Source organism: Macrotis lagotis, chromosome X, assembly GCF_037893015.1.
Source record: "Macrotis lagotis isolate mMagLag1 chromosome X, bilby.v1.9.chrom.fasta, whole genome shotgun sequence".
NCBI classification, from domain to species: Eukaryota; Metazoa; Chordata; class Mammalia; order Peramelemorphia; family Peramelidae; genus Macrotis; species Macrotis lagotis.
Window position 1 is genome coordinate 407,772,810 of NC_133666.1, and position 24,628 is coordinate 407,797,437.

Consider the following 24,628-nt stretch of genomic DNA (forward strand, 5'->3'; position numbering starts at 1 on the left):
AGCATTTGCCATATTCTGTTTTTTGTTATTTTAATCAATTTGATAGGTATGAAGTAGTACCTTGACAGCTTGGATTTCTTCCTTTGAGAACTACCCATTCATATCCTTTGATCATCTTTCAATTGGAGTATGGCTCATAGCCTTATGAATTTGACTCAATTTCTTATTTTATAATGAAAATTTTATCAGAGGTTTTTGCTACTAATATTTCACCCCAACCTCAGTTTCTGCTTTCTTTCTATGGGGTTTATGTAAAAATTTTGTGCAAAGAACTCCCTCTAATATCATTGTTATTGATAAAGTTCTGAGGGTTTACATCTATCATCTCCCCATAAAGGCATATAAACAGTTTGACCTTGTTTAATCTTTTATGGTTTCTCATTCATATTTACCTTTTTATGCTTCTTGAATTCTGGGGTTTATTTCTAATTGTTTGCTATATTTTTTCTTGACCTGGAAGCTCTGGATTGTGGCTATAATATATTATTATGATACTTTCATTTTTATAATAATTATTATGATAATTATAATAATATAATTTTATTTTTGAGTTTCTTTCATGAGGGGACCAGCAGATTCTTTCAATTACTATTTTCCCTCAGGATCTAAAATATCTGTTCAGTTTTCTTTGATCAGTTCTTGAAGTAACATATAGGCTCTTAATTTTTTTCCCTATGACTTTTAGGTAATTCAGTGATTCTTAAATTATCTTTCCTCATATATTTTCTAGATCACTTGTTTTTTCCTTTGAGATATTTCACATTTTCTTATATTTTTAACTTTGTTTTAATATTTCTTTATGTTTCATGGATTAACTTCCATTTGGTCAATTCTAATTTTCAAGGATTTAAGTTTTTAAATTCTTTTTTCATATCTTTGTGCATAAGCCTCATTTCTTTCCCCCCATTTTCCCCGCTATTCTCTTCATTTGGATAATTTTTTTTTGCTCTTTTTCTAAATTCTTTCTCTAAACTCTTCTAGGAATTCTTATTGAACTGGCATCAAATCTTCATTTTTCTTGTAAACTTTTCCTCTAAATATTTTTAAGTCATTGTTATTCTGAGTTGTATATTGACTTCTACCACTATAGCAATTCTTCATGGTTAGATTTTTCTTTTGGTTATATTAGTGCTGAATTTTCCACATTTCTGAAGGGGGTTTCTATAGTGAACTTCTGTCCTGTTAAACTCTTCTGAATTTGTATTAAGATGGGAGTTTGTAAGTTTTCATGATTTTTCAAGTGGTCTGATTCTAGGATTTATTTCTTGTCCTCCTGGTTTTTCACTGGTATTTACCTGTTTGTGCTTCTGAATTTCTGTATTTGAACTTCATGTTTTCTATTTACCTCAGATCTTTTCATCAATAATACTTGAAAATTCTTAATTTCACTAAAGGTTCATCTTTTTCCCTTGTAGGATTGAATTCTTCTAGTTCCTGATACATAATTGAGTTTTTTGACTTGTATGTGTTTCAGTAGACTGAGTTTAGGAGTCAGTCATTGTTAGCCCACAAGGAGGTTCTGCAGGTTCAGAATAATTGAATTCTTAGTCATTCCGCTGTAGCCATATGTGATTGGCTAAAGAGGAGAATTGAGTCCTTGTTATGTTTCTATGTTTAGAACTTTGTTTCTGCAACCTATACTTTACCTAGTTCAGCTAGGCTTCCCCTTTTTGTGACTGTTCCTCTCTGACCTGAATCTATGACTTAAAGCTAGGTAATGAATGGCCTCTTCTGCACTTGGTGCTAATTCAAGGATTCCTTGGTATATCTTTTTACACATTATTTCCTGCCCTAGTATCATTTTTTGATCTCCTTTATGTCAGTGCTTACTGGAATGTTCCCTGTCAGCTTCTGCCTCAGTGTTACCAGACCTCAATGTCTATTTCCCTAAGCTGTCCTAGGCTACAAAAATGAATCACAGTGAATTAGAAGTCAATCTGGAGTATTGTGGAGGAGAAGTGTGCTGGATGAGCTATGCAAAGATGTTTCCTTTAATTCTGCCATCTTGTCATTGCACCTAGATGATACTTCCCATGGACTTTTAGTAGCCTGAAAAAACAAAGCTGACTGTGAAATCTCTCAACATTTATGAAAATAATGGTTTCCTTGCAAACTTGTTCTTTTTTAAGACTGGTCTAACATTTTTATTTTTATTTTTGTTTTTATTTTCATGTCTTAATATACTGTTTTTATACTTAGTTACTGGTATGACTACACTTTACTAATTTTGAGATCCAAATGATTTTTCATCAGTATTTATATGTAAGTTTGGGAAGCATAAATAGAATTTCATATAATACCTTACAAATTTGAAAAAGACACAGTTGCATTCATAGGTGACCAGGTTGCTTTTAGATATTTCACATTTTAAAGCAGTGATCCATCAGGCAGATTTTTCTTCATCCATATTAACCTGATTTCCTTCCTTTACTTGAATATTTTTCCTTTTATAGTAAACCTGCTTTAAAATAATTTTTAAGAAAAGATAACTAATTTCAAACTAGCAATCATATGCCTTTTAGGCTGTATGAACTAATTTGAATGTTGTAGATATTATACATAACAGATTTACATAATCTGAATCTATATTCTGTATATATGTCTTTATCATTATTTAGTTGTTTAAAAAATATATAAGGTGTCTGAAGTATTTAGCACTCTACTGGCTGCTGGGGATAGAGGGACAAAAGTGACAGCAGCCCCTGCCCTCAAGGATTTTTGCATTCTGTTGGGGGATATGATCTATACACAGGAACATGAATATGTGTTCATTTGAGGTGGGAAAAAAAATCTCAGCTAAGACACAGAAGTCAGGAAAGACTTTGTGTAGAAGGTGGTAAACTAGGTTGAAGGAAGCTAAGGATTCTAAGAGGTAGAGGTAAGGAGGGAATGAATTCCAAGTATGAGGGAGACAGCCTATGTAAAGTCATGGAAGGTAAGATGGAATGAAAAGTTTAAAGAATATCACTTTAGTGATAAAATGGAGGGCTTTAGAGGCATGAATCAGAAAAACACTTCTTAGGCACTTTTGGTTTGACTTATGTGGAAGGGAGTAAACCATGGAGTCAAGGTGGGATAGCCAGGATACTGTGAGTTTAGAAGGTAATGGTGACTTCCAAACACTAAACAATTCATTAGATTTTCTGCTCTAGAAACATTGATAAAGAGTCTGATTTTGAAAGAATGGTAACTAGCACTGGGTCGAGGTCTACAACTACTGAGACAGTACTCATCTTCCTTTGGAGGGCAGCCTATTCTGGGGGAGCCTGATTTCCCATATAACCTCTCAGCATTCCCTTCACTTAAATTCAGTTCATGTGCTTGTCTTGGCATCACCTTCCCTGATGTCATGGTCTTCTTCGAGAATGAAAGATAAACATCACAATAGAAACTTATGGTTACCCATGGGATGAATGCCAGACAATGCGCTTGAGAAATACATTTTGCTCTGTTCTATTCTTTGAAGAAAAAATACTGATATTACTTTCCTCCCATATTCAATACCTTCTTATTTGCTATTAAAAAGATTTGCTCTGAAATCAAATGAACAAACAAAATAAAATGCTATTTTTGTTAATTTTTAGTATATCCCAGGCAATGTAGTAAACCCTGGGGAAACAAATGAAAAAAGATAGACAGTCTTTGCCCTCAATGAGGTTACATTCTTATAGACTAAGACAATATATATAGGATAGTGATAAATAAGCCAACAAAATTTGGGGATTGGGAAATTAGAGATAGGTGAGTGAATTTAGCTGGTAATTGGCACATTCTTTTCAGAAGTAGTAGAACTTTTGATTTGATTCCAGTGACCAGAGCAAGAGATGGAAAGAGCTCAGAAAGATCAGATGGCAAGATAGATGAATGACTGAATGAAGTATGAGGCTGAAGCATGGTCTGGAGTCTGGCTCTACCTAGTAGGAAAGTCTGTACTCAGTCATTAATCAAGATAGTTTGGGCCTTGAGAGACCCAGGGGCTATATAAATTTACATAAAAATCTAATTCCTGTTTCCTGCTATCTCATTTAAAAAAATAAGCAAATACATATTTTGATTATTAAAGCTAAAAAGATGTAATTTTTCAACAAGATTTTCAAAAATATTAAAAGTACATATAGATGGATATCATTCTCTCTTTAGTTGTTTTCTGATTTCTCTATCCTACATTTCTCTTTTCAAATCCATTTTATTTTATTTTCTATTCAGTGTTCTCTCCCTCCCCTTTCCCTCTCTTGTACCTATTGAAAAGTCAGGAAAACCAAAACTCATTTCAAATATGTGCATAGATACTTAGAAAACAATTTCTGAATTAGCCACATTAAAAAAAAAGAAAGAAAAAGAATATAAAATATGCTTCATTTGTATTGAGTCCATCAGTTCTCTGTAGAGATGGATGTAGCATGTTTTAACATGAATTCTTTGGCTTTGTGATTGATCATTGAGTTGATTAGAGTTATTAAATCTTTCAAAGTTGATTATGTTTACAGTATTGTTGTATAAATTGTTCTCCTGGTTCTGTTCAATTCACTTTGCTTCAGTTAATACTGGTCTTTCCAGGTATTTCTGAAATGGTTCTTGTTCTCAAGACATTTATAATTAGTTGACAGAGAAGATATTTAATTATATAATACTATTTTACATTAGTGAATGAATGAAAAAAGCATTAATTCTTTACCACATACAATGTATTGCATTAAGCACATAGAATATATAAGAAAAGGAATTTGGTCTGTTTCTGAAGGAGCTCACAGTTTATTGGGGAAGAAAGCATTTATAGGAAATTTCAGCTCCAAGTTCCATGGAAAAGGTTCAGTGGTTCTTAGGGTTCAGAGGGTAATTAATTTTTTTAGTGTCATTTCTGTGAATAAAACCACATCTATTTCAGATATTGAATCATGTAACAGTGCCAAGGACTTTAGTGAAAAACAAAAACCAACCTTTTTTTTTTGGGTCTTCTCTATGGTACAGATAAAAGATGCTGTTGAATTCAGATAAGAGAAATCTCAGTTTGAGGTAAGGTGTCTTGGAGGTTGTATAGGATTCAGAGACAGTGGAAGGATATAGTAGTTGAAATGTACATGACTTTGTAAGTAAATGAAAAGACTATCAAGTTTGGAGAGTTTGTAAAGAAAAAATTTTTAATAATTCCAGAAAGGTTTGAGGGTTTTGATCAAGTGAATTTATATTTGTTAAAGTGCTTAGTATGTAGTAGGTACTTGATAAAAGTTTATTTCCTCCCTTTGAGTGGTGAGTTATGAAATTTAGCTTTTATCATAGATAATGAGGAGACATAGATAGTTTTTTTTTTTTTAGGTTTTTGCAAGGCAAACGGGGTTAAGTGGCTTGCCCAAGGCCACACAGCTAGGTAATTATTAAGTGTCTGAGACTGGATTTGAACCTAGGTCCTCCTGACTCCAAGGCCAGTGCTTTAGACATCGATAGTTTTTGAATGATGGAGTATACAGATGAAAATAACAGAGGTTAGATAAAAGCATTAGGAGATTATTGTCTTAATTTAGATTATGAAGAAGCATTGACTCAGAGAAGTAGAATAGACATAGATCTGAAAGGGGAAGAGAAGAAACATTTGATAAGTGCCTAATATTGACCAGATGCTATACTCAGTGCTTTACAAATATTATTTAATTTGATCTTTTTTTTGTTTGCTTGTTTTTGCAAGGCAATGGGGTTAAGTGACTTGCCCAAAGTCACACATTTAGGTAATTATTAAGTGTCTAAGGCCAGATTTAAACTCAGATCTTCTTGACTTTAGGGCCAGTGTTCTCTCTACTGTGCCACCCAGATGCTCTATTTAATTTGATCTTGACAGTCCTGGGAGGTAGACACTTGAGGAAATTGAGGTAGAAGCTAAGTGTCTTGTCCAGGGTCACAGAGCTAATGCCTAAGGATGGTTTTGAACTCAGGTCTCCTGATATTAGGCCCAGCACTCATCTACTTTTGTCCTCTAACTGCCTCAAAGATTCCTAAGGGTCATTTTAGGCCTTCCTCCTCATTTCAGAGATTAGGAAGCACAAGCCCAGAGAGCCAAAGGATCTTGCTCAAAGTCATACAGATCATAAGTGGTTAATGCAGGATTTGAACTCATTTCCTGATTCAAATCTAATACTATGCTGCCTCAGTAAATGGAGATATTATAGATTAAAGTGCTGGCAGTGAGAAGAGATAGGAGAATATGAACATGGAACATTAAAAAGAACTAATGTAATTTTCTGATTAATGAGAAGGTCAAGTCAAATAAGACATGTCAAGCATGAACGACTGGTAGAGGTAATGGTACTATTAGAAATCAGTAGCAAAATCAAGAGAAGAAACTTTCTTGGGTGGGGATGAGTATATGTATATGTACAGAAGATTAATTTTCAGAGTGACTTTTATTTTTGTGTTGAAATTAAGGTAAGATCAGGAATGACAGATGGATTAAGTGCACTCAGCTATTGCCAGGACATTAAAAAATGGTTTGGAGATATTTCCCTGAGATTCCAAAGTGTCAAATAAAAATTTTCATTTAATATTAAAAATATTAGGGATTTTTAAAAAGCAGAACTATGAAAGAAATAAGGCAGAGCTTTCTTGAATTATATTTTTCCCCATATTATGTTCTATAAAAATTTTCTATTTCACTTTCTATAAAAGATGTGAATCAACTATAATATGAGCTTTTCTAATTCTGGATAGGTCTGTAAATACATTTTTCATGATTGTCCAGTCTTATTTTTTGTTGTTTCTGAATCTTTTTCCCAGACAGATGACTTAACCTGAACCTGAATTTTTGGACATGTAATTTTAGGTAATAGATCTTAAACTTTTGTGTATTAGCAAAATAAAATTTAATCTTAGACTATATTAATAGAAATTTAGTGATCATGCCATCCAGAGAATTGTTTTTAGTTTTGGTCACCACATTTTAGGAAGGACTTTAATAAGATAGAGATTTTCCAGAATGGTCAAATGCTTTGAGTTTATGTCATATGAGACAATCGATTAAAGAAACTAAAGATGTTTAATCTGAAGAAAAGAAGATTGAAGTGGGACATGATAATTATGTTCAAGTGTTTGAAGGTTAAGTGAAGGTTAAGTTTGAAGGAAAAGTAGTTTGACCTGTTCTTTTTGGCCCCAAAAGGCCAAACTAGAAGAATTGTGTGTCACTTGCAGAGGCAAATTTAGGTCAGATGGGAGGAAAAATATCAATGAGAACTTCTAAAAGTGAAATAAGTTACTTTAGAAGGTTGCCAATTCCCTTTAACTAGAGGTCTTCCATCAAAAGCTTTATGATCTTTTGTAGTGGGAATTCTTGTTCATCTTATGATTGGATTAGATGCCTTTTTAAAAAATTTTTGCAAGGCAATGGTTAAGTGGCTTGCCCAAGGCCACACAGCAAGGTAGTTATTAAGTGTCTGAGGCATATTTGAACTCAGGTACTCCTGACTCCAGGGCCGGTGCTCTATCCACTGTACCACCTAGCCGCCCCCATTAGATGCCTTTTGAGAGTCCTTTCCATCACTTAGATTCTGTGATTTTATGGGATCCCAGTTAATAGTGATGAAATATGGTCATATACTTCATGTGACTTTCAATACTTTATGTAAATGGGGCTGAGATGTCTAGTACAGATGACCTTCCAATTTCTGCTTACAGTGACCTTGTGTTAGATTTTCAGAGGTATGTGATATCTAGTTTGGGAAGTCTAGACTAAAAATTCAGGAGTCATTTATGAGTAATTCATTTTGGTAGATATTCATTACAATCTGGTTTCAAAATTCCCTACAATAAAACTGATATTGGACCAAAAAGATGGATTTTAATTCTGACTTCCAAAATATACTTTTTAATATACCATTTTAATATACCATTTTTAATATACCATTATTCTTTTCAGTTATAGTTAACCAATCAATCAGTAGCTGCATAAACTCTGGAAACCACAGAAATATTTGATTTGTTTGTGAGTTTGGAGTCTCACTCCTGTGCAGTGCTAAAAAAGCTTTCAGGTTTACTGCCAGAATCCTTTCTAGACCGTAGAATACTCTAGAAAATGAACAACAGGTAGTAATTTATTACATTTTTGCTTTACTATTCCCAAATTTTATAGCTTGTTACTTTTAAAATTCTGTTCCTATCCCTTAGTTCCCTTCATAGCAGGAATTCTTTCACAGGTATATTTGTTTTCTGTATTTTTTTACTTTTTTAAAATTTTGAACTTAAATACAAAAAAAATACCAAACTGCAGAATAAGAAAAATGACTTTTATCTGTAACCATGAATCTTCATTTTGTACAGCTTGTTGTAAAAAGAAAAGAATGAATAACCTGTCTTTTTGCATTTTAAAAGATATTACCAAGGCTCGCTCACACACTCTCACTCTCTCTCTCTCTCTCTCTCTCTCTCTCTCTCTCTCTCTCTCTCTCTCTCTCATTACTATTGCTAACTCTTCAACCACCATAAGATCCCCTTCCCCATTAAAAATAGAGAAAAGGAAAAAGAAAATCTTGTAACAAATAAATATGGTATACCAAGATGAATCTATGTAGTGACTTGTCCAAAGATACTTGTCTTTTTCTTCACTTTGACTCCATCACTTCTCTGTCAAGGAGGTAGATTACATATTTCTTTATATGAAGACTTGATCTGTCATTGCATTCACTCGAACTTTTAAGTCTTTCAAAGTTTTTTTCTTTTCATTGTTGCCCATATATGAATTATTCTTCTGATTTTGCTCACTTTATACTCTGTATTAGTTCATAATATTCACGATTCTCTGAAAGAACCTGATCATTTCTTAAAGGACAATAATATTCCATATATTTATATATGTTTGTTCTGCAACCTCTAGCTGAAGGGTATAACCCTTCTTTCTTCCTGTATGCTGTTTCCCCCTCCCCATTTTCCTTGCTAGTTACTTCTTTTTCTTTTTGGCTCTTAACACCCATCATTGTGAAGGGCTGAGCAATTTGAGGAAGCAGAATATTTAAGTATTTGGCCAGCTAGGCTAAGGGCAGGTAGGTGCTGTAGTGGATAGAGAGCAGGCCCTGGAGTCAGGAACACTCATTTTCCTGAGTTCAAATCCAGCCTCAGACACTTAGTAGCTATTTGACAGTATTTGCCTCAGTCTTCTCATTTGTAAAATGGAATGAGGAGGAAACGGAGAAGGAAACAACTCCAGCATCTTTACCAAGAAAATCCCCAAATGGGGAGAAAAAAATTGAAAAAAAGGCAAACATCTAGAACAATAAAAGAATTTGGGCCAATAAATACTGTTCCAGATATTGTTTGGTTATGTCCAATTCTTTATGAACCCATTTAAAAAATTTTTTTTGGCTAGGATACTGAAGTCATTTGCCATTTTTCTCTCCAGCTCATTTTACAGATGAGAAACTGAGGCAAGCAGGGTTAAGTGATTTGCCCAGGGTTGTACAGTTAATAAGTGTCTGAGGACAGATTTAATCTCAGGTCTTCCTGATTACAGATTAGGAGGTCTATCTATTGAGGCATCTAGCTGTCCATGAACCAGATTTTGCCCCTCCTTCTTTTACAACTATTCTATATAGTATATACATCTATCTATCTATCTATCTATCTATCTATCTATCTATCTATCTATCTATCTATCATCTATCTATCTAATCTGATTCAATCTTCACAACAACCCTGGTAGGGAGATTTTGGAAATTGAGAAACTGAAACAACAGAGATTAAGTCTTTTGCCCAAAGTTACACAGAAAAATTAAGAACAGAGCCAGAATACAAACCATGTCTTCTGGTTCCTAGTGCTATGCTTTATCTGCCACACTGTACTCCCTTAGCAGTAGCTTAAGTATTTTTTAGGGCACTAAATCAGAGCAGGTGACCAGTGATTTTCTGAATGTTAGCCAAGTGGATTGGAAGACAACTTGATTTCTTCCTTTCTTCTTTCTTTCCTCCCTTCTTTCCTGCATAGCATAGTGGATAGAGTGCCCATCTCATAGTTAGAAAGAACTGAATTCAAGTCTTGCCACTGACACATACTATCTGTGGGGACTCAGAGCAAGTCACTTTAACTCAAATGCTCTAGTCCACCATTTAAGACCAAGTTGCAGAGAATATGGTGACTTGAATTTTAGAGGGAGTTTCTTCACCAAAGAGCCTTATATACTGGTGACATAGCATGTTCAATCCTCTATCCCTTGTATGTAAGTATTTCTGTAACTAAAAATAAACTTTCTATTCTTGATTTGTGGCAAGTAATAAAAAGAGGTGGAAGAATTTTTTCAACCTATGGTTTGATTTTTTAAAATTTTATAAAAATGTCTACAATGTCTATTAAATGTTTGCTTCTTTGTTTCTACTACTACTCATGTGTCTGTTTAAAAATGGCAAATGTCTAATGGCTCAGTCATGGTTGGTACAATCAGATGTTCCTTTAAAGATTCTCTCTTTTTAAATCGTGCAATAAGTGAGAACAGGTGCTATGGAGCTGCATTGCCAACTGTAGGCATGTGTAACTGGAGATATAAGATTAGTCAACACTTATTTAGAAGCAGATGTTTAAGAAAATGCACAGTCACTCTGCTCATTTTCATTTGCTTCACTCTAAGAGTGGCATTGCAGGAAAGAAAAAGAAACTTATTTATTGTGGGATTTCAAGGCATCTTTGGTCTAACTGGTTAGCTTTTACATCTTTTTTTAAGTTATCTTTGTTTCTCCAGGAGTATTTTCTAAAATGCTTTGCACACAATAGATGCTTAAAAATGTTTGTGAATGAGTTTCCTTTTTCTTTTCTTTTCTTTTTTTTGCTAGGCAATGGGGTTAAATGGCTTGCCCAAGGCCACACAGTTAGGTAATTATTAAGTGTCTGAGGTCAAATTTGAACTCGGGTCCTCCTGACTCTAGGGCTGGTGCTGTATCAGCTGTACCACCTAGCTGCCCCCTGGGGATGAGTTTCTTATTGAGAAACATAATCCTGCTCAATTTCCAGACCTTATTCTAAGTTAAGATTTTCCTAAAATGAAAAAGCATTTCAAGAGGAAAGGGAAAAAAATCAAGGGAATGGTGAAAGAAGAATGGGTTATCTAGGTTTCTTTGTGATTGTTAAGGAATTTAATATTCTTAATTCATAAGTGACAAAAGGTAAACCTATTACAATATTTAAAAAGCAGGTTAATCAATCGAAAACCTTTTTGATTATAAAACTACTTCAGCCTAAATGATGATTAAAAATTAATTTCTTTCTAAAAGAAGATGATTTGCTGTTGTCTTTCCAGGGATCTTTCCAGGGATCTTTCCAGGGATCTTTCCAGTTGCTTTCATGTTATGTTAATGGATTAACACTGTTTCTAGATCATTCTCTTTTCTTTTGTTTCAAACAAATGGAGACCTGGGAAAGATCTCAGCTTAAAAAGGCCAAGGTCTCCCAAAGCTTCTGGGGTCATCTCCAGTCATTTTGACCTTTATCTTGCCACTGCACTTTGATGATCCTGTAGAAGAGAATGAAGCCTATGACTTTGTACAGGTTACCTCACTTAAATCCAGTTTACTTGTAAATCAAGCCATCATCCTCTTGATGTCATTGATCTTCTTTGAGAAGGAAAGACAACACTAACATAACAGTTCCTTTAGGGAAGCAATCTCTTCTAAGCATAACTTGATGATAAACAATTGGCCAGATGTCTTATTGATAACTTCTTTGATTTTGAAATAACCTATAAAGTACTAGGGGTTTCATAGTTAGTTGTTTTTTTGTTTTTTTTTTTTTTTGGTAAGGCAATGGGGTTAAGCGGCTTGCCCAAGGCCACACAGCTAGGTAATTATTAAGTGTCTGAGACCGGAATTGAACTCAGGCACTCCTGACTCTCCAGGGCCGGTGCTCTATCCACTGCGCCACCTAGCTGCCCCTAGGGGTTTCATAGTTGAAAGAAATTTTAGCTTCTGTGTTATGCTCTTACCAGTTTGCTAGACCTTTTTGTATTTTCCATTTGTTTGGAAGGCTATGATCACAATATATCCTTTGTAACTTATTTTATCTCTTTTCTGTTTCTGACTCTGTTTTTCTTTCTTTCTATATCCATTGCTCTCCCTATATCTTGTGGTCATCTCTCCCTCTTTGTCTTCCTTTTTTGTTATGCTTTGCCTTTGTTTCGTGTCTGTTCCTTTTGAATGCTTAGCTATTGCCAGATAATCTTCGAGGGGGCAGGAATGAAGCCAGGCAACCAACTTTCTCTGTGCTATACGGTGCAGGAATTTGCACTAGTCCTGTGCTCAGCATATGCTTCACATAAGTGCCATAGTAAAGTCTGACAGATAACCTTGAATGATAAGTAAATTGCACCTGTGTTGGGAATTGGATCCTAACCTGTATACCCTACTTAAACTATTGGATAATATTCTTAGAGATTGTCAAAAGGATACTTTTTGGGTTTGGCTAAGTAGTCAATGTGCCATGCTGACTTCTTATTTTTTTTTCTTAGACTAATTGCTATCCCTCCCCTTCCCCCTATCTTTGATTGACTAAGGATTTCTAAGAGGACAACAGCCATTAGTTAGTTAAATAAATGGATAAGGTTTAGAACAGAAATATTAATACCTGTCAAAGTCTTCCAGACTGCCAGTCATTGAAGGACCTTTACTGGCTCATGGACTCTGATGGTGACATATGTCTGCTATAATTTTGGCTGACTTAGAGAAATAGCAAAACTTTCACAAAATTAATTGCTGTAGTTCATGATTTTCCCCTTCTATTTTCTCAGCCATCATGTATGTCATGGGAGCACTTGGTCCTGCAGCAGGATATTTATTAGGTGGAGTTCTTATTGGTTTTTATGTTGATCCCAGAATGCCCGTTCATCTTGACCAGAATGACCCTCGTTTCATTGGAAACTGGTAAGAAATAATTTTTTTCCCCCCCAATTCACTGTTATGCTGATAGGAGGGATTACATGTGCTCTTGTAGCACTGCAGAGGAAAACTCTCCAAATGGACAGAATAGTGATATCACTAGTGATATGATATCTCACAAGTGATCTGTATCATTGGGGGCTTGTCCTCAAACAGCAGAGAGGTGTGGGATCACTTGGCAGCATTTGCACCTGCATGGCTCCTCCACTTGAGTGCCCCTTCCTCTTTCGCAGTCTTCCTCTTGTGCCTCTTTCTACTCTTTTTCTATCCCACCTCCCTTCAATTATCTTTTGTTCCTCCTTTGTTGTTTTCCCTTTGTTACTCTCTACCAAATCTTTCCATTACCCACTTCCTTGTGACTGCTTTTTCCCCAGTAACCTTTTATTCCTTCTGCCATGGTAAAGGTTGGCCGCCTACAAAAAGACAGTAGCTGTTTGGAGTAGCACTTTGCCCAAGCCTCATAGAACCTAAGAAAATTTAACATTTAAGACCTGAGTCAAGTCTCTGGTGGTAACTTGGGAAGGACCCTTCAGAGGTTTTTGAGGCTTTATAAAAAGCCTGGAACTGAAACACAGTGGTGGGTTTCATTGTGATTTTGTTACAAGAAGCGACAGAGGTTATAAATTGAAATGTATTTCACAGAAGCCTCTGGGATTTGGACCAGAGTTCTGATCTTGCCTCTTCCACTTACTAAATGTGTAATCACAGACAAGTCACAGTCACTTAACATCTCCAAGGCTCAGCTTCCTCAGCTGAGGATATAAAGTGGAGACTATGATAACTACAGTACTTATCTCATAGGATTGTTAGAAGGCTCAAGTGAGGTACTGTGAAGGACTTTGTAAATGTTACACCTGACATGCTGTAATGGATATAGCTTTAGTTAGAGTAAAAAATTTAGTTAAAAAGTATAGTTAAAAATCATTTCATATTGAAATATAAGAACAAAATAAAAATGTTTTAACTGCTTAAAATTATGTAAAAGACAAATGTTTATTTTTGTATGCAGTTATAACCTGAATGACACTTGAGAAGCCATTAGAATTCACTTTTTATCTTCAAAGTACTTTACAAATATTAATTAATTAATCTGCACAACACTTTTTATTTTCACTCCTTTTATGAACCATTCACTTTGAAGATGAAAGAACCCAGTAGCAAAAAGTCATGCTCATTATTAAAGTCCAAGCACTATTTTCTCAGTGTTTATATATGGGGAAACTCTTAGAAGTTCAGTTGGTGACTTAGCTTAAACAGGAAGTTAAGAGTTAGTCCGGAGGTTAAAGCAGGAAGATAGTTTATCTTTTAACTTGCAGTAAAAACTTTTGGGTTCAGTCTTGGTCTCCTACTACCATATTAACTATCCAATTAAATTATTGTGAGAATTACATGGCTAAAGAATTAATCAATGATTAGGCATTATGCAACATTTCCTATGTTCCAGCACTGTGACAGATCATAGTGACATAAATATAATAAAAAAAAAACCCTAGTCTTAAGAAGTTTAGGCTCTCCTTTGGGGAGAAGGGGGAATCACATCAGATTTTCCTTGCAGCTAAGATTTGGTATGGATGGGAATGGAGTGTCTTTGAGGACAGGGCAAGATGTAGAAAAATGATTGAAGTTGGTATTACTTAAGGGTTGTGAGAAGGGAAGACACTATGTTTCCTAGATGGTCCAATGGTAGGATTAAAGAATGGGGGTCTGTGAAGGCGGTGTGTGAATTTGCAAGTCGATTAATGAGGCTGGTGAGTCATTTGGGGCAGAGGCTCCAGAGAAGGAAGCCCAAGTCTAATGAGAGCCTGCTTGTATCAGTCAGGCAGATGGGTGCTGAGGTATTGAACCTAGGCTGTGATTTGGGGTGTGGGTTGATTTTAGTGAGAGCTTTAGCAGTAATGACAAGGTCTCTTAACTGAGAATGTGTTAGGTAAAACCCAAAGCATAATAATGATCCATAGCATACTTAGAATTCCCTTGGGCTGTGTGGAAGCACATCTGGCTACACCTGCTACTGCCCCAGTCATCATTTCCTTTTTTCCTTTTAAAATTATGTATAGAAAAATCTGTCACTTGCATTGTAAACAAAGGTCATACATACATAGACATCATGCTATCTCTCAGTCTCTGACATGCGGTCTCTGGTCTTTGTGGCATATTTATTAAATTCTATTTTTTGGGGGTCCTCCATTAGATTTTGGATTCTAAAGTTTTAGTGGTTTTATGAGGGATAATGCCAGTTATAGTGATCTTATACCTGAATGGTATTTTATAGATAACAGTGCTTGGCTGGACAAGATGATAGATCTGATAGTTTTCTCATAGTAGAATTTTTTCAAAAGGAAATTAAAAAAATTTTTCTTTTTTTTTAAGAAAAAGAGGAAAAACAAAGGGCAAGGGTGGGGATAGTTCTTGGAGTGTTATTGTACTCTTCATTTTAATGACATCTTTTTTTCAAATGTTTACTTTAATGTCTAAGAGTTTAGGAAGACATGCTATGTTGTCTTAAGTTGCATTAGTTTTCCATCCTATCTCTTCAGAGATTTTGTTTTGTGGCTATATTTTCCTTAGTTTATTACCAGAAATCTTGTAGCTTTCTTATAAAACTTAATTTTTTTCTATACTATTCACAATCCTTCACTATCCTTCCAAAATGCAAATATTTGCTCAAGTGAGCTAAATTAATCCTTGATTTGCATTAAAGTATAATTAAACAAGTTATTTAATTAGTTATTTAACTAAAATAGCCTTATTTTGCTTGGTTTTGTGTATATATTATAGCTAGAGAACAAACATGAATGAGGGTAGAACTATTACATATTAATGAATGATTGTTCTGAGAAATGAAAATATATACTGATTTCAAATGACAATGCAAAAAATACACAGTGAATAGAGCACCAGCCCTAGAATCAGGAGTACCTGAGTTCAAATCTGGCCTCAGACACTTAATGATTACCTAGCTGTGTGGCCTTGGGCAAGCCACTTAACCCATTTGCCCCCCCCCCCCCAAATACTGACTGAACTTTTGTCTCAGAAAAGAAATGTAGGCTGGTGAAATTCAATATACTTTTGAAATCCATTCATATTATTGTTTACTGAAGACATTTATGCTTCCAACAGAGTCAGAAAACTTTAGTTCAAATAGTCAAAAGATTAGAGTTCTCAGTGGAACCCATAATCCAATAAGTTTAAAAACCCTCTGGATTTCATCAGGTAATTGCATTCCCTGTACTGATGTAGACAGCAGTCACTTTATGCCTCACTAGAGAATCTTCATGAACTATTATGGCTAAAAAATTTCATCGGTGGAGGGCCAACCTTCTGGTGATAAGGTTCTCTAAATTGCTTAAGGTTGCTTCTTGGATGGCAGACATATTCAGTAATTAGACTGCAGTCACAGTCTTGTTGGCTTATTAGAATCTCTCAGGGTTTGCATCACATTGCCATAACCATTAGAGATGGCTTTTAGTGGAGGAATTAGTACCCCAATAAATTAATTTGCTAACTGGCCAGTACCACTGGTAGTCTTCTATCTTTTTTCTTTTTTTTTAGGATATATATGTGGGGAAAACATTATTTGCCCAGTATTACCAGAGAATAAAATTTCTAGATGGCTAAAAAATGTTTTCTTCTGGTTTGACTTTTTTCTATTTGTATGGTCCCCCTCCTCTTTCTCCATTGTTTCATTTTGTATAGGGTACTTTCTAACTGTGGGTATTCTCTAAGATTCTAGGTCTTCTTCTCCCTTTGCATTCTTTCTTTTGGTAATGGTCATCAGCTCCCATGGGTTCAATTATCATCTCTCTGGAGATGACACACAGATAACACAGATACACAGACACACACACACACACACACACACACACACACACACTTGCATACGGTGCGCACACTTTCCCTTGAATTTTGGTCCTTGGCATCACTTATTTCCTATTGAACATCTCAAACTAGATACCTCAAAGTCATATTTATATGAGTAAATTTTACTGGAATGAGTAAATAAATTATTTATTTATTTTTCCTATTATATGCAAAGTTAGTTTTCTACAACCATCTTTTTTGGTAAGGTTCTTAGTTTCCCATTTTTCTCCTTTCTTCCCTTCCCCTACTTCCCCCTGATAGAAAGCAATCTAATAATAATAATTATAACAATGTTAAATGTATATCAATTTTAATCATGTAATTTACTTTTTCTTTAAAATTCTGTATATAATATAGTTACTTGTAAGGAAAGAGAAATGGACCAGGAGCCATAGACCTGGGTTGTATTTCTGGCTTTACCATTTGTTGTTTACTTGAGTCAAGATATTTATCATTCCTCATGTGTTAAATAGGAAGAACCATTCCTGCTTTGCTTATTTCATAAGGTTGTTATAAGGATCAAATGATTTTTTTTAAAAAAGCACTTAAAAATGAATGTAAAATTTTAAATCATCATCATCATCATCATCATCATCATTTAGTGGAAACCTAAATGGGGATGTCTAGGCATTTATCTTCTTGAAGCTTCAAGGTCAGAGGATAGAATTCAATAGAGTGCATAAGAGCCTAGAGGTACAGAGTGAAAAGGAATAAGAACTTACTATAAGATCTAACTTTAGTTTGGAAAGAAATAATACTTAAGAAGTATAAAGTATTTATCATAGAATCATAGCATAGGGATGGACTTCAGCAATTTAGTCCCACCTCTACTTGACCAGTAAAATATATATCTATATATATGCACATACATATGCATATATATATATATATATATATATATATATATATATATATTGCAAATAGGGTTGAGTGACTTGCCCAAGGTCAAAAGGTAATTATTAAGTGTCTGAGGCTGGATTTGACCTCAAGTCCTCCTAACTCTAGGACTGGTGCTCTATCCACTGTGCTAACTGCCCCATTGACCAATAAAATATAAGATGAATCATACAGTTTGACCATTTACTCTTCTGCATGCATCCCAGATCTTAGAATTCCTTTAAGGTCCATATTAAGAGGAGTATGAAGGTTAGATCACAAAAAGAAAATTAAAAAAATTTTTGGAGCAATAGTTACAGCATTGAAATAAGCATATGGATTTCTAAAGTAACTACTTGGAAGATTGACAACACTCTTGTGGATGTGTATAAATTCTTATATTTTAAAATTCTTTACTGCTTATAATGTAAACCTTGTACAATGTGTACACCTTCACACTAGTGCTTATATGGTACTGTTTGTTTCATAAGTCTTAGCCCAGTTTTAAAGTACTGCAACCTCTATAATAACCTCTATATTGCCCAAAGGTTGTTTTCTAGCAGTTTCTTGTGTTTATTCATTTTTTTTCCAGCTTTGAAAATTTACTTTCTTTGTACTTTTTCCTAACATCTAGCAAAGGGATATACTCATAGTTGTTGTTTAGTCATTTCAGTTGTGTCTTACTCTTTGTGATCTCATTTGGAGTTTTTTCTTGGCAAAGATATTGGAGTAGTCTGCTATTTCCTTTTCCAGCTCATTTTACAGATGAGGAACCAGGCTTAAATGAGTTGTCTAGGGTCATGTAACTACTAAGTGTCTGAGACTGGATTTGAACACGTGAAGAGTCTTCCTGATTCCAAGTTCAGTGCACTATCTACTTTTCACCTAACTGCCCTGGAGACTTACTTACTCAATGAAATGTTGTTGAATGGATAACTAAATTTTTCAGATGAATAAATTTTTTTCTTTTTTTGCTAAAAATGTAAAAAAGGAATAGTGATGATGAAATTGGGAATGAGAAAGTATAACAAATATATTTGGAAGTGGCTCTGGAATATTCTGTATAATTTGAAGTAGATTAGCCTTTTGTTTCTAGAATTTTAGGTCAATTAGGAACTATGTGCATCTCACTTTATTGAATATCAGAGACTTATGTGCCAGGATTGATCAAGATCTTCACAAAGGCCATTATGGATATTTTTCAAAGAAATGAAGGAAAGATTACATCCTCATGCAATGCTAATCTAAAGTGGATAACACAGACCAGCCACCCATGGACAAAGGATATTTGGCAGGAATTAGATAGTAGCATATTGGATTTTCAACATAGAAAGTTAAATATTTTAGTATTTAAGTGTTTCTTTGGCATGTAATTTGGAGGTGGGTGGGATGGATGTCCTCACATTAATTTGAAGTACAGAAGAGGAGCTAGGATTTTGAGGTTGCATGAGAGGTATCTTGAATGAATTTTTCTGAGGAAAAAAGATATAACATGACTCTGTTACAATGGCATCTGTATTTTCAAGTAAAGTGAATATGTAGTTGAAAGGGGGAAAATATATATTTACCTTCAGACTTGATTTTTGGAAAGCTGAGACCAGATTTGGAATTCTAGCAAATTTTCCTTTTTGGGGGATAGGATGGGGAAGAAAATGAGAGAAAAATTGCATTAAAATTATAAAGAAAAATCTGCCCATTTAAAACAGTAATCTTATCTCTGACCTTTTTTTTCACCACCCCACTCTCAGCTGAGAGGCAGCTCAGTGGAAGGAACACTAATTCAGTGGAAGGAACACTAGCCTTGTTGTTGGAGGTCCTAGTTTTAAATTCATTCTTTCATTCACTATCTGTGGGACCTCAAGTATGTCACTTAACCACTCTAGGCTACAGTTTCCTTAATGATAAAATCAAGAGTTTGGAATAGATATTCTGGAAGGTCCCTTCCATATCTAAATCTATATAATTCTAGCTCCCTAGCACCATAGTTCCTCTTCTTCCAACACTCCCCCCCCATCTTCTCATGCCTTAGTTGTTCCTTTTAGAATCCAGGGTCAAATAAGCCAGTTGGAAGAAGACTCAACAGACTTAGTGGACTAGAGATGCTTCTTTGATGACACTTTGCCTTATGGTTGAGACAGTGTTTTTGTTGCTATATGAGTCAAGTGATCTTGGTTCTAGATTTCTTTAATCAATCCTTTATTATTTGACTAGTCTGTGCAAAGCACTGCTTTGTACCTAGGGAGATGAAAATATAATGAAGTCATAATTCTTGCCTTCATGAAACTGCATATTGGAAAGAGATATATGCAATGACTATAGAGAATGCATGCAATCACTATAAAGAAGTGCTTATTATACAGTTTAAAAGTTCATTAGAAAGCTGAAAAATGCTATGGAAAGAAAGGCTATTTATGAGTGTGAAGAGAATAGAGAAGACTTCATGAAAGTTAGTGTTTGATTTGACCCCTGAAGAAAAGACTTAATTTCAACAGATTTGGGGGTAGAGTATTTCAGGCAGAGGGGACAATAAAGCACAGGTTTAAAGCTCAGAGAATATGAAGGAGGAGAGGATGGTTTGCCTTGAGGATTGAAAGGATGACTATCAGATAATGCAATAAAGTAGAAGGATACCAGGTGATGGAGAAGTCAGAAAAAGAAAGTAATATGATTAAGGAGTGTTGTAGGTTTATGGGGCTAATTCCAAAGTTTGGGGTTGGGGAGCAATCAAGTTGTTAATGGTTTAAAATATAATAAAATATTAATAAGAATATTTATTAAGCACGTACTTTGTGTTAGGTACTGTGTTAAGCATGAAATAATAGAAGTTAAGATTGATAGAGCATTTTGAGGTATATTAAATACTTTATATTATATTATCTGAGTTATATTGTTAAATCTTACCTTGTGCCACTAAAAGATGAAGGCAAAATTTAATGCAAAATTCAAATATAGTGCCCTGAAATTTATTGAAGAATATGATTTGTGATAGAGCTGAATTATAGTTGTCTTGGGTTTTAGATGCACAGTTAATGTATGAATGCCAATCATGACTTTTCTGGTACTTCCAGATAAAGGGCACACTACTCTGGGTGTATTACAGGATTTCTTTAGTGCTGAAACAAGTACCGATATTCATGTGAGGGTCACATGGGAGAACATATTGAGGTCAGATTTCTTCAGTTAGATGGTGCAATGGGTAGAGTGCCAGCTCTGAACTTAGGAAGATCTGAGTTCAAATCCAGCCTCAGACACTTACTAGCTGTATGACCTTGGGCAAGTCATTTAACCCAGATTGCTTCACATCCAGGGCCATCTCAAGTTGTCCTGATTCATATCTGGCCACTGGACCCAGATGGCTCTGGAGGTGAAAGTGAGACTGAAGACTTAGCACAGCCCCCCCCCCCCCAATCCATTTCATGTGCTTGTCATGGCATTTCCTCTAATCCTCTTGTGAAATGAAGGTCAAACATCATTTCTGCTCATATTGCGGAAAGGTCCTGGTTCTGACATATGTCATTATTGATAATGTTCCTCCTCAAGTGTTTTTGAAGATTCAGGAACACTAATTGGTTTGGTAGCTTATCTTGAGTTTATGGATAGTCTATGTGAACCTAGCTCTTTCGACTGCTTTTTCCACACTCATGATTAGCCTTCCCCTTTCACATATTTTCCAGATTCTTAGACATAGTCATAGTTATATGTCTGTAGACAAATACATATAGCCATAGTTTATCTGAGAGGAAACTGATGGATTAATTCATATAGTTCATTGGATCACAGAATCAGAGCTATAACCTTTTTAAGTTAGCTAGTCCAATCCAGTTTGAGAAAAACTGAGACTTAGAGAAATTAAATGATAGATCCAAGATCACAGAAATAGTAAGTGGTTGGACCTGAGAAAGGAACCCAGGTTTTCGGATATCAAATTGACTTATTTCTACTGTCCCATGCTGCCTTCTTTGTTGATTAACCTAAAAGATGTGTAGTTAATGACACTAGAAAGTGGTAGTTATTTCGAAATGGTCCATTTGTTCAGCTTGGATGCTAAAAATATGCCTTTGTTATGTTAGAGTAAGAAATTAAGAGCAATGGCAAAAATAAGAAGAGAAAAAAACCTTGCAATTTTGGGAAGTAGATTTATTATTATTATATTATTATTGCTATATGTTGAAACTGAAAATACATCTCCCATATTTGGAGACTCCTAAGCAGAAGTTTTCCTATTAAAAGTGATATGAGAAAGAAGAAAACACCCTTCCCTATACCTCTGCAGATGTAGCAGGGTTTATAGGGAGAGAACTTTGCATAGAAGCCTAGGTTGTTGTTTTGTTTTGAATGTATTTTTATCTCATTCCATTATGAAAAAATCTTTGTTTTGAATCTTTAGAAAGAAGGAAGAATTTGGAGGAAATCTGGGTAATATAAAAACAAATTTCAATAAAATCTGTTAAGATAAATTCATATGGGGTGGCTAAGTGGCACAGTGGATAGAGCACTGGCCCTGGAGTCAGGAGTACCTGAGTTCAAATGTGGCCTCAGACACTTAATAATTACCTTAGCTGTGTGGCCTTGGGCAAGCCACTTAACCCCATTGCCTTGCAACCCCCCCCCCCCAGAAAAACAAACAAACAAACAAAAATAATACCTGGGCCTGTGAATTCAATCACAGTCAAAATAAATCTCTAGTTAGTGAAAATAGAACCACCTGGAGCAAGTAATGAGATTAAGAAAACTCAGGTAAATAGGAGGACCAAGAAAGTGGTATTATAGCAATCAAACATAAGGGAATTAGTGAAGACTGGGGAAAGAGGAAATTGGGATGAGCAGATTTGTTCTTTGCTAGCTTTAGATGGTAGAAGAAATAAAATATGAAGGGGAAGACCAGGCATAGATTGCATGAGAGAGCCAGAGGGAGGAAAAAAATCCCAAGGGAACAGCAGAAGTAAATGTTTCATTGCTTTTGCTACCATTGCTATCATTGCTAATACCAGACTCTATTGCACTGAGTATAAATGAATGGTATAAATTGCTCAGCAAATGTAGATGGGGACTCCTCCTTGCTATAACTCCTCCATATTATATTGAGCTGGGAGGAAGTCGATTTGACTCATAAGTGATTTTGTTAATAATTATATATGTAATATTATCATATTATACAATTATCAATATATATCAGTATAATAATTATCAAAATATAAGTGATGAATGATAATATCCAAAGTGAGCTTCCAAAGTGAAAAGCTGAGGTATTAATGTTAAATTATATAAGTAACTTTGTTCTGCTTATAAATAAGAATTTCTATTTGAATTGTCTTTTTTTTTTAAGTTTTTGCAAGGCAATGGGGTTAAGTGGCTTGCCCAAGGCCACACAGCTAGGTAATTATTAAGTGTCTGAGGTCAGATTTGAACTCAGGTACTCCTGACTCCAGGGCCAGTGCTCTATCCACTGTGCCACCTAGCCGCCCCCGAATTGTCTTATTTTTTTTATCATGATTACATGTACACTCACACACACATATATGACATACACACATTCCTACTGCAATATTATAGATATTTTATATGTCATATTTAAATCTAATTTCCTTTTGATCCTGGGGTCTATAAAAAGTAAATATTGCTTTATTTCTACTTAGTAGTTGCAGGTCTTCATGGTAAATCCTTCTAATCCTTTTAAAAGCTCATTCTAATACAAATCTCTGACATTATTCTATCAGCTGAAATGAGAGAAAATCAGATTTCTCCATTGTAAAAATATTTAAAAAATTTGTATTTTTATCTTACCTTGATTACATGAAGCAAAAAACACCTCCTATTCAATTCTTCACCAAAATTATATTTACATAGTGAATGTAGATTTTGTGAGAATCATTTTATGAACAGATAGTATGTTTTATATGTGAAAAATTAACTATGTGCCTATGTCTTATGAATGTGCACCTGTTTCTTGTATTCTTTTTTCTTGGGGGGTCATATGGTTAACTTAGAGGGGAAAGGAAGAAGATATAGTGAAACCTCCCTCTCACTAATGCAAACCAGGACAAGTTTTCCCCCCTACACTTTAAAAGGCTTTTGTCTCCTGGTTCATTTTTAGCTTTTTTTAAATAAATCTATGACTGCAGAGGTCTATCACCACATGACAGATGCCAGCAATGAAACTTAACTTATCAGCAGTGTTGTTTTAATGATACTGTTTTGGAGCTGAGCATGGTGGTGCATGCCTGTAATCTCTTCTATTATAAGTCTGTTGGACTGCTTAGGTTTGAGAGTTTTGATGGAAGGGTCACAGTAGGTATATTACCAATATGATGATCCTCCAGGAAGGGGCAACTAGGATACTTAAGAAGGGATAAACTAGCTCAGGGCAGAAATAGAGAAGGTCAAAGTTCCAATGCTGAGACTAGTTCATGGTGCTGGGCCCATAAGTGGTCACTTAATTTCCAATGAAGTGACAAAATAATGACTGGGTGAAATAACAAAACTGAGTCTCAAAAAAAAATTTTTTTTCCCCGGTTGTCTAAGAAGTTCTAATAAGTCTCAGATTTAATTTTAAACCTTCAGTCAAATAACAAGTATTTATTAGGTGCCTACTATGTGCCAGACATAGTTTTATGGCAGTGAGAATACAAAGAGAAAAATAAATTAGTCCATGGCTTCAAGGAGCTTTCTATTATGGAAATAATACATTCACAAATAAATAAATCCAAAATATATATACAAGTATAAACTTTGAAAGTGTGACATTTTGAAAATGCATAACATGATTCAGCTACAAAACTTCAAATATCAGCATCTTTTTCTAGGGATTTCTTAGAATAATATATATTTTTTCAAGCTGCCTCATTATGGTGTGTGAGGAAAATTAGGTTCTTGAAAATTATATGAAGAGACCCTAAGCTCTAACATGTTCTACCATGTTGGAACGACTTGAAGTATAGTTCTAGTGACTGATCAAGATAATTGAGAATCAACCTAGCTAAGTAAAAAGAGGTTCATTATGAAT

General features: G+C 34.8%; 1 protein-coding gene across 5 annotated transcripts in view; it reads left to right on the forward strand.

Moving 5' to 3' along the window:
* Positions 1 to 24,628, forward strand: part of SLCO5A1 (solute carrier organic anion transporter family member 5A1) — a 411,786-nt gene that overhangs the window by 285,585 nt on the left and 101,573 nt on the right. For all 5 annotated transcript variants that reach the window (XM_074207458.1, XM_074207462.1, XM_074207460.1 and 2 more), the window contains one exon: positions 12,741 to 12,873. In XM_074207458.1, coding sequence (XP_074063559.1) covers positions 12,741 to 12,873 — 133 coding nt within the window. The remainder of the gene's footprint in view (positions 1 to 12,740; positions 12,874 to 24,628) is intronic.